Source organism: Gambusia affinis, linkage group LG11, assembly GCF_019740435.1.
Source record: "Gambusia affinis linkage group LG11, SWU_Gaff_1.0, whole genome shotgun sequence".
NCBI lineage: Eukaryota > Metazoa > Chordata > Actinopteri > Cyprinodontiformes > Poeciliidae > Gambusia > Gambusia affinis.
This window is the reverse complement of record NC_057878.1, coordinates 3,317,283-3,328,204: the sequence shown is the minus strand read 5'-3', so window position 1 is coordinate 3,328,204 and position 10,922 is coordinate 3,317,283. Positions and strand designations below refer to the sequence as shown.

The window sequence follows — 10,922 nt, the reverse complement described above, 5'->3', positions numbered from 1 at the left end:
GAAATGAATTTTGTACCTAACCATCAAAGAGGAAGTTATTTAACCAAAAAAACATAAAAGAACAGATTTAAGAAAAGCCTCAATCTTGTGTCCTGTGATCTGACGAAGCTAAAATGAAAACAAATTGTTTGGTTATAATGACCAGAGATAGCAATCCCAACTGTAAAGTACAGGAAGCGGCCATGTTTAGCTGAGTCATTTCAGATTTTTACTGCCTGGTTGAAAGCAACATGGTTTAAAAGTTGGTTTTATAATGTAAAAGTAGCATCCTAACTGATTTATATCGCTTCAGTAATATGAATATTGAGGAAAGAGGGTTATATTTTTATACCAAAAAAACAACTAAACTCTTTATAGACCCAAAGAGCATTTGAAGGACACAAAATGTAATCATTTAGTGACTCACAATATGTAAAGTGATGACTCATGATCATGAATTACTGAAGCTTATCTGGGTGAGCTGTGTACACAGCAACAATGTCTTAAGGATTATCACCCCCTGCTGGCTCGATTTGGTAAGGCGCTAAAGGGAAAATCTAAAGACAACATGTCCTAAAGCTGTGAGCAAATTAAAATGCTTAAATTAATTTATCTAATTATGAACCCGGGTTGAGAAGATTGTTTTGTTTGTTCTTCAAACATAAAACTGATTTTTTTTTTTTTAAGAGAAGAATTAACACAAAAATGTCGCCGTGCTTTAGCAAGTTTCTTTTAATAAAAAAAAAAGTCATTTCACAATAAATGGCATACGTATTTCAAAGGCATCAACAATATTAAGAGAAAGATACATTTTACAGAATTTCACAATTTAATCCACCAAATCAACATTAATGATGAAGCTGCAGCAGATCTGAAGCCCATTCATTGAATGCTCTCAGGTCAGACGCACCATTAAATATACATAAAATATAATCGTGGAGGTCTGCTCCACATATCCACACACAGAGATTTGATGAACTGAAACGCTTTTGCTTCATTTTTCACTTCAAGAAAGTTTTGGGAACAGGAACGTTTTTGTGCTTTTATTGGTAAACAAGCTTTTTTTTGTCCAACTCACTGCAGCAATAGTGTTCTCTGATGTCTGCATTGATAAAGATTCACTCCACAGCAAAACAAATACTGGAAACAGAGTGAAATTGGCAGCTTGTCCTTGGTTTCTAATTAAACTGTCAATGAATTTGAACATTTGGGCGCTCAGAGCACAAGAAAATAGAATTTCCAAACAAGTAGTTGATTCTTGAACATGTGGTGACATCGTACAAATTCAAGACAGAAAATGTAAAAAGTGGGACAAACTTGATGTTCCACCAAGTGACGAGGTTCAGACTTCTGTGCAGAGAAGCTTCAGCAGCGGTTTATCCTCCGAACTCGGGATTTTACAGAGACTCTTCATCAGACTCGCTGTCGGTGTTGGTTTTGGTAAGGAGCTCCAGCTCCTCGCCGTCCTACAGCAGCAGGAACACACAGAGGACAGGATGTGTTAATACACTCGTCCCACTGGATCCACGCGGCCTAAACTATGCAGTGGTTTCCTGATGAATCATTTCAAAAACGTTTACCCTTTTAATCTGACATTTTGTACAGTTCAGTGCATAAACTATTGAGGGAGAAGGAAAAAAATAACTGAATTGGGGCTCTGGGTCTTTAAGAAGCTCCTGCTCTTTCTGAAGCTCCGCCTTCAGGAAGTCATCACAACATGGCTCCTCTGTTAACACGCTAACATCATTCTTACCAGCACTGGACTGAGAAGTAGCTCCTATAATGAGCTCAGCTGATGTTCAGTTCCACCAGGTGTTTGCTAATTGCTGTTGGCTAGTCTGAAGGAGCTGAATGGGGGAAAGCTGTCCTGTAATATGGAGGCTTGGAAACTGCAGCTTAGAGGAGGAACTTTGTCTCTAAAGCAGAGCTAGTCCACCCAGATGTTTTGCGCAGCTGAATGGTTGCCATGGAGACTAAAGGATTTCTCAACATGCATGAAAGAATCAAAGCACCACTCCATAAATGTTTTTAATGAAGGAATAACATTATAACATGATGTAAAGCTCAAAAAGTCCATTTTTACATAACGTTGCTTTCTTAAAAGCTTTTTCTTCTTTATCACTAATCCACTATTGGTCATGTAGGGATTTTTTTTTCCACTAACATTTGTCAAAATCTTTTAAACCACAAACTAAATCCTGCCGCTACCATATTTCACATCATGCATGGTGTTGCTTTTGGTGATTATTTATTTGTTACTTTACCCTAAATATATCTTCTGGAATTCAGATATTTCAGATGTAGTTTAATCAAACCATAACTCTTAAGCTCAGATTGTTTTTAGGCTGCTTTCTCATTGTGACTTTAACTAGTTTCTGTTTTGTCTTTGTCCATTTCTCAGTGATTTCCCCTCTGTTCAAAGTTTTCTCGTCTTTTAATAACAGTAATAACAGTAGATTTTATTTTTAATGCCCTTTATGTCTTGAGATCTCAAAGGGCTATGAAGGCCTAATAAACTAAATAAACAATTACAATGGACAAAAATAATTTCTAAAAAATGTAGTACATGAAAGAGATTAAAACAAATGTCTAAAAAATGTTGGTAAAGGTGTAAAACTTTCTCTGTATGTTTCAGACCTTTCTCTGGCTAACTGCTCAGACTCCACCTAGTGGTGAAAAGCTTTAGCTCAAAGTCTTAGAGCGTGTAGCCGCCTGCTGACCCGAGGTCAGCTGCTTACCCCTCTGGACCTCTCAAACACCTCTCCGTTGATGACCCGCAGCTTCTCCTGCTGCAGGCTGTACTCGGGGTCCCTGGGCCGGCTGGCGTTGTAGATGAAGATGGACAGCAGGACCATGGGCGCCTGCAGGAAGAAGTCCAGCGACGGCCGGAAGTCGAACAGGAAGAGGGAGAAGCCGGTGACCAGAACGGTGGTGATCTGGCCTGTCAGCACGTGGAACATGTTGTCTCTGAACTTCAGGATGAAGGCGACTGACAAGCCCAGAGCAGCTGAGGGGCGAGGAGGAGGAAGATAATTTAATTTACAGAATTTTATGCACAAATAAATTTTTGGTAAAATAGAAATGGATGAAATTTCAGTCAATTGACATGATAATAACGGTTTTAAATAAATCTTTTATTTGTTCACACTCTTGTCAGTCACATAACTTAAACAGAATCTCGAGAATGGAAATAAAAAATAGCTTCTGAATCAAAAATTGTTTCTGAATCAAAACTAGCTGAAGATGAATTGTGACTCTAAAGATCAGAATTGAATCTCTAGACACTGGCAGATCAGTATCTCTGCTCATTAGCGCTGCAGCAGTAGCAGCATCACCCATCAGTCCTCACCAGTGACCAGCACCAGGGCCAGTGAGTAGACGTTGTGTCCATGGAGGAGGCCACAGTGGATGGTGAGTCCTCTCGCCTCGCTGCTGAGTCCCAGAGTCAGAGCGTTGAACACCACACCAAACACATACCTGCAGACAGCAGGCGGCCTGGTGAGACCACCACAACACACACACCCCAACACACACACTGCGTTCCTGCTGTTCGGCGTTTCCTCACAGTTTGCTGTTCTGAATGAAGATGCTCTCTGTGAGCTGGTCTCCCTCTTTCAGGATCTTCTCGTTGTAGATGTTGGCCATGGCGGAAATGAAGCACTGCAGCAGCAGCAGGAGGTGGCCCACGCCCAACGTCTGCAGCTTCTCCACCACCCGGTCCCTCCAGGCCTGACCGGGCAGAGACGACGTCCACGACGCGGAGGCGCTGCCGAGCAACCAACGACACACTCACCACAGGAGTACAAGCTCTGGAGACGGCGGCCCATGCTCTCTCGAGTCTTTTCTCAGTCAAGAAACGATCCATTTACTGGTTCAATCTATGATGACTACTAGTTTCTCCCTCAGACCACCTGCTAAGCCCGGTGGTGGAGGCTCTTGAGGTCACAAAATTCAGTTAAAGTTACAAAATTCTGAGTCACATAAGCAAGAATTGTAATTTTGAAATAGTGTGTGAAGCCAACAGGCAGATGCAGGGACGATGCAATTGGTGCCCCAGCTATAAATCCAGCTTAATCTGTCTTTACTGTCAATGTTACTGGTGTATAAAATAACTCCCATTTAAAATAAACAAATGACTGTTAGCCTGGCGGGGGGCCAAGTAAAGCCTGGTGGCCCTCCAGGCTTATAATACACTGAGGGAAACATTTCTGAATGAAACACAGATCAACCAGTAAATGTTTTTAGTTATGCTGCTATTTAAGTGCATTTCCTCTGCAGATTGAATAGAACTATTGTTTCCTCTATTGTGTTACTTCATGTGATTCAGTCACCTGCTTCCAATACCGCCTTCTGTATTTAACCTCGCAGTTGGATCAGTAAAGCATATTTTTTAAATTGAATTCAAGCTCAGATTTTTTATTTATTTATTTTTTGCCTCCAATCGATCAAATCCTTTCTTGTTTGTCCCTCTTCAGAGAAACGTTCTGTATTAAATCAGAGTGAAGTTACCTGCTGTTTTTCATCTGCTCTAGGAGCTGAGTGTAGAGGATGCAGGAGTTGGACGGGGTGGAGAGCGGGTTTGAGTGAAGGCCTGGCACTGCTATGGAGTTCTGGCTGCCCTCTGATCCCGTTGTCAAGGAGACGATGGCCAGGAAGAGGATAACTAAAGAAGCCCACTGAACCCAGGACAGGCGTCTCCTGACGGAAAAACCAAACATGTCCGCCTGATGCCGAAGCTTTCCATCACAATGGTTTTATTCCACTGGGACGACAGCTGGTCAGTCTGAAGATGCTCAACACAAGATTAAGAAAAACCTATAGCTCCCTTTATGCTGTAGATTGGTAAGATCAGGCTTCGCTAGCTCTACTTTAAGACATTTTAAGACCTTTTAAGGCTGTTATGAATGTAAGTCAATACCTGCATTGTGACAGAAATGTGCAAAAGAAAATATCAGATTATATAAAATTGTTTTCTAGGGAGCTTTAGCCACACCAGGATATCAAAACTGTGTTGTTTCTGGATGAAGTTGCCCTTAGATATAATGGACACAAAGATCTAGCTAGCTAGCTACAGGGTATGTGCAGGTTTCAGTATGTCAAAAGTTTAGCGCCAGCTTGAAATTTAAGAAAGAAAAAATGTAAATATAAGGGGTGATTGGGAAATTCTGCTGTATTACAATCATACTAATAAAAACAGACATTTCTGGAGTCTGTGGCTCTTAGCAGATTTGTGTTTTTCATGCTACATATGGCTCTATGTCCCCCATAGTGCCTGACTGAAAAGTTTTTTTCTTTTGTGCAGAATGTGTCTAACCACATATGGGGATGTGAACAGAACTGAGCCAGTGGCAAAAATGAATGTTCTCCAGTCAGATGATGATAAAGCTGCAAATACACACGACAGGTGCAAAACAGCTAGCTAGCTATCAAACGTATGTTAGCAACTACTTTTGCCTGACAACTTACATTTTGTAATAAATTTAGGAGGTTTTAAGGCCTTAAATTTAGGTATTAATTTAAGACATTTTAAGGCGAAACAGACACCTTTCATAGGTCACCAATAGTGCATGAATGCAAGAATACCTTTTGTCTTTTACTATTAGTATTCACATCTTAGAGTAGGAATGAACAAGGAAATGCTGAGTTGAGCCACTTACTTTAAAACAAGTCTAAAGAGAACAGCTGTGGTCAGGATGACAAAGTTGGAGAACAGCACTGCCATGGCCTGGAACAACAAGAGAAACAGCAGAGTCACTGCAGGTCACAGAGGAGAATAACAAACCAAGACCTTCAGAAAGAAAAGAATGAAGGATCAAGGTCTGACATACAGGAAGAACTCTAACTCTTTCCTCAACTCTTACTCCCCAAATAATCACACTGAATACCTGAGAAAAGGTTCCTTGGCCTCCATGATGCCGTTTGATCACTAATATTCTCTAAAGAACCTCTGAGTTCAGAAACAAGCTGGATTTACAGAGACTAAGATATACACATATACATATATACATATCTTGGAGTGAAAGGGGGCTGGCTAAAAAGACACATCGGACTTTAAAGATTTTTACTGTAGAACAGCAATACATTTTTTTCCTTCCACTGTAGTAAAGCTCAACTTGGTCTACCACATAAAGCCTGGATAAAATAAAACAAAACAAATAAAACACACAAATCAAAATAAAATAAAGCTAAATAAAATACACAAAATTAAATTAAAAAATAAAATACACAAAATTAAACAAACACAAAATACACACAATAAAAAAATTATAAATTGGGAAGGCACAGTGTGCTGGGCCAGACATTACAAAGGGCTGACATGGGCAGTAGCTCAGGGCGCTGAGTTTAAGGGGGCACCAAACACTTTTTTTCATTTTTGCTTAAATGAATATATGTTTTGTATTGTACTTTATATAAAAGTTGTAGAACCATATCAAATGATTCTACAACCATTTGAATTTTATTCAAAGTCTGGGAATTTTACGAATATAAACAATCCTCAAGTATTTGAAAATTAAGAAGTTATAGTAATTTTTTTAGGAATATATGGAGCTGCTGTTCAGGAGACGTATTAAACCTACCGTGCATCAGTTCATGCATAAGACTATGTATTGTTGTGCTGTAATCTTTAAAAGTAGACGAATTTGCCTATAGAGGATGGACCACCAAAAGTGGCTCTAGCCCAGGGCCCCACATCCCTGTAAGTCTGGACCTGAGAGTGTGTGATGAGGATCCTGATCTGACCGTTTACCTACCGGCTGCAGGTAGGTCATCACATAGAAGATGATGAGGTTGTCCAGAAAGTAGAGGAACGCTGGAACGGCCCACTTTAAGGAGATCAGGAAGGAGGAGCTGGAGGCGCAGCCCAGATCTCTGCATGATCGTCCTTCTGAGGACACACACACACACACAAGCGCGCACAGCATTCTGGTATGAATTTTTAATGCAACATTTTTACTTTTAACTTGAGCTGCACCTATATTTTTAAAATATTGGGACATATATAATAAAAACTCAAATTGTTAGTAACAATGCTTCTAATCCATAAGGGCAGATCTATTCAGTATAATTGTATACTTTGCGGTCTGAGTGATATCATTTATAGTTATTTATTTCACATTATATCTATCTTACACTCTTCATTGCACTGACTGAACAATTTAAAGTTGTGATGTTTTTTCATGTTTGACCAAACTTGTGAAACGTTTGGTGTATTTAGGTGTACTGCACTGGTGCAAAGTTATCCAATTAATTTGTAATTCAGTACATTTATGTGTGCTTACAAAAGAAATGAGTCAATACAGCGATGTTTTTCTGTATGGGATTGGTATCAGCTGATACCAAACCTCTGATATAGATATCAGAAGTGAAAAAAGTGGATTGGTGCATCCCTACTTTTAATTCAAACGACAACAATAATCTTCATATTTGCCCATCTGATTCTACTTCTTTAAAGAACAAACAAGCAAATGTCATAAGAACTAGCCTGGTGGCTAATAATTAGCTGACTGAAAACATGGTGAGCTTTAGGCTGTTACTTGTTCTCAGACACAGACATCTCCTGAAAGCGTCTCCCTCAGCAGAATCAAGCCAGACAGACTGGAATAAACAAGTATGATAAAAACATGTCACATCCACACTATGAATCTATGAGATATGTGACAGAGATGATGAGTGAAACAAATGTCAGAGTGTCAAAATGTTCTGGGCTTGAAATGGAGCACAAAAGTAGAAACAACTTCTATAAAACTTATATGATTATAGTCAAGGTGACACACTCATCAGATGTGCCAGGTGACAAGAAGAGTGAACAGTGAGACTGGTGATAAAAATGGCGGAGAAACCCACATACACAGCAGAAAAGCAGCGCAAAATGTCTTAATTTATGAAACTCTGGCAGATTCTCTCTCTCATTATTGTGGCTTTTTGTACACTGAAGCAATTTTGATGATTCTGTCCTGAAGCAAGAGAAGTTTGGTTTGATTTGACTTCAGACAGTTAGAAGAAAGCAGATGTTTCCTTTATTTATAATGGAAACATCTGTTCTCCATTATAAATACTGAAGATGCACCAATCCAAATTTTACACTATTAATACCGATACCAATATCTGAGGTTTAGTATCGGCTGATACCGATCTGATACAGATTGATATCGCTGAATCGATTGCTCAAATTGTTGTGTTTCAAAATATTTCTTTTTTAAACAAAATGGGTTTTATTATTTTTTTTTAAACAAAACATAAATGTACTGAATTAACCAGTTATTTGATAACTCTGCGTCAGAACAGCACACTTAAATACACCAATAGCTTCACAAGCTCGGTCAAACATTAAAAAAACAACACAACTTCAATTTGTTCAGTCAGAGCAAACAGGAATAGAACAGTGACTATAGAATAAATAAAGAAACAAAAACAACAGGTTGACGACGTTGGTCAAATACGTAAAAAATAAACTGCGACAAACATTCTTTCAAATTTTTCAGAAAGATAAATTAGGAATTCTAAATATAATGTAAAATAAATAATAAAGTATGATGTCGCTCAGAGCACACAGCCTAGAAATAGACCGAATAGATCTGCCCTTATGGATCGGGAACATTGTCACCGATACCCCATTTGGAATTTGTTTCTATATCGGGACCGATACAGATATTGATATCTGTATCAATATGCATCTCTAGTAAATACCATGACAGTGATGTTTTTACCTCTGACTATCACTCTGACTGACATAACCAGACAGAAGAGCAGCTTCAGCGCTTCAGCGAGCAGGTTCACAGATGCAGGGAGGAAGTCATACTTGTTTTCTGAAAATAAAGTAGAAAAGAAATAAGCAGCAAGATGTGTTACTTATGAAACAAATCTGATCTTTTTTGTGGATGCCCCTGCTGGAGACAACCGTCTCATACAAAGACACAGAGTTTATTGTCATTCAATGTCATGTTTAAAAATGGACATCCTGTCGCTCACCGGCGTTTGCTGAGAACTTGAGCAGCACAATGCGACTCGTCCCCAAGGTAACGAAGCCCAGGCCGAGAGCGAGCGTATAGGCTGAGGAGCGGGAGCAGAGCATGGGGCGGGGGCAGCAGCTCACCATGGCTCTGGCTGGCTGGGGCACAGGGAGCTGCTCTGGGTTCACCTCTTCAGACCTGTCACACAAACAAGCAGGCTGCTGGATTATGACTGCAACACTGAAGATAAAATTCAACTGGTCACAACTTGTCAGTGCAGCTGAAACAAATGAGAGAGGGGTTATGTGGGCTTGATGGTATGGCTGAAGAACTTATCAAGACATGAGAGTTTCATATCAGTCGATATTGATAGTTATTGAATGAGTTATTTTGTTTTAAATGACTGAAACACTGGCAAACTGATGGTTCTTCACCAGACAGAGTTCATGGGATCGTGGCAAGTCTTTGGAGTCCAGTTTTTGAAGAAACTTGAATGAGTTACAACAACATTTAATTTCCCACCGAGTTTAATAAAGCATATTTTTAATTGAATTCGATTGAATTGAACTGATGTCACACAATGTCATGAAATTTGCTTAAGACAAACTTTTAGGCCTGCTATTTATCAACACTAGATTATTCCAAAGGCCTCAAATGGCCCACGCCCCGCACTGTGGACACCCCTGGTTGAAGACCCAGGACTACACAGTCGAGGTTAGCTTTGGGCTTTTTAACAGAGACAGGTAGCCATTCTCAATCTACATTTAAAACCAATAAATCTATGGAAGAATAATCACATTTATTAGAATTTTATAAAAACGGCTTTAACATAATTAAGTTAATAACGCCCGTCTAATCATGTAAAACAGAAATAATAGTGGTGTTTTTCTGTACTCTCCTTTCTCTTTGTACAAGCTGCTCACCGTTTAGTTAGCATTAATATAGCATGACAACTGTGGTTCCATATTAGGAGTTAAAATAAAGTCATATTTTCTGTAGCAGTTCAACCAGTACGAACTGAAATATGTCTCCCTTTTTACAGGGACGTACCACTTATTTCTGCCTTTATCCGATCCATAGCTGAAGAATCTTATTCCGTCAACACAAACCGACGACTTCCTTGTTAGGAAGAGTACGCGTTCACGACGCAGCTGGCGCGGTGACGTCATGCAACGAGCACTCGCGCGCTACAGAACGTAGGCATTTGTAGGAACTCTTCTCAGATACGCTTTGCTGCATTTGATGGAACTGAGTTGGAAATGACATTGAATATATTCATTAAAAAGACATTTTTCTGTTGGAAACCCCAATGAAATTGCTTTTACTCTAAAACATAACTTGCTCATTTGAACATTCACAAATATTGATTTTAATTATTTATTTAACTGCATTTCATTTCTGCTGCGGCTCTTTAAGTTCTTATTTTAATGGTCAAATGACTTAGAATTAAGTAGTGTTTTTAAATACAAAGAGTATTAAATAAACGATGGTTAAAAAAACACAGATGTTTTATGTAATTTTACAGTTTAAGTCACACAATATTTGAAACATGTACCTATTTACGTGTTTAATAAACATACCTTTTGTCTCTATCAAGATGAATTTTATCATCTCTATCTCATCTTCTGGTTGCCGTTAAGCTAACTTTGCGGTAACAGTTAAACCGGAAATTCCCCCTTCAAAAATAAAAGCAACACGACTCAAACAGGAAGTTACCCAAAGTTAAAGCTAACTAAAGGGTGATGTAGGCAAGGACCTTCTAAGTTATTACTCCATTCCATTTGTAGATTGTTTTCAGCCGTCTATCCACATGCTTCCCAGGTACTGCAAAATGTTCTTATATTTAATTTTGACCTGCTGTCTTGTTGAATCACTGTCAGATTCACAGTTGCTGTATTCTTTTCCACTTTTCATTTAAATGTTTAAATTTTTTCATTTGAACAAATGACGACCATGTTTTTTTTCTAAACCGTTCTTTTTTCTTTTTTTTTT

The 10,922-nt window shown here is 38.9% G+C and overlaps 1 protein-coding gene across 3 annotated transcripts; it reads right to left on the bottom strand.

The window, feature by feature from the left end:
• Positions 1 to 695: 695 nt before the first annotated feature.
• Positions 696 to 10,579, bottom strand: slc35a5 (solute carrier family 35 member A5). 3 transcript variants are annotated; one of them, XM_044132180.1, is made up of 10 exons: positions 10,511 to 10,579; positions 8,950 to 9,128; positions 8,688 to 8,786; positions 6,732 to 6,865; positions 5,637 to 5,704; positions 4,489 to 4,677; positions 3,545 to 3,745; positions 3,329 to 3,456; positions 2,718 to 2,986; positions 696 to 1,445 (listed from the first exon to the last, which is right to left on the bottom strand). In XM_044132180.1, the coding sequence occupies exons 2-10, from the start codon at positions 9,074 to 9,076 to the stop codon at positions 1,377 to 1,379; spliced, it is 1,284 nt and encodes a 427-aa protein (XP_043988115.1). In that variant the 5' UTR covers positions 9,077 to 9,128; positions 10,511 to 10,579; the 3' UTR covers positions 696 to 1,376. The 3 variants fall into 3 exon arrangements, with proteins under 3 accessions (XP_043988115.1, XP_043988114.1, XP_043988113.1); XM_044132179.1 differs by lacking the exon at positions 10,511 to 10,579 and adding an exon at positions 9,981 to 10,126 and having other exon boundaries at positions 6,732 to 6,862; XM_044132178.1 differs by lacking the exon at positions 10,511 to 10,579 and adding an exon at positions 9,981 to 10,124.
• Positions 10,580 to 10,922: the final 343 nt, after the last annotated feature.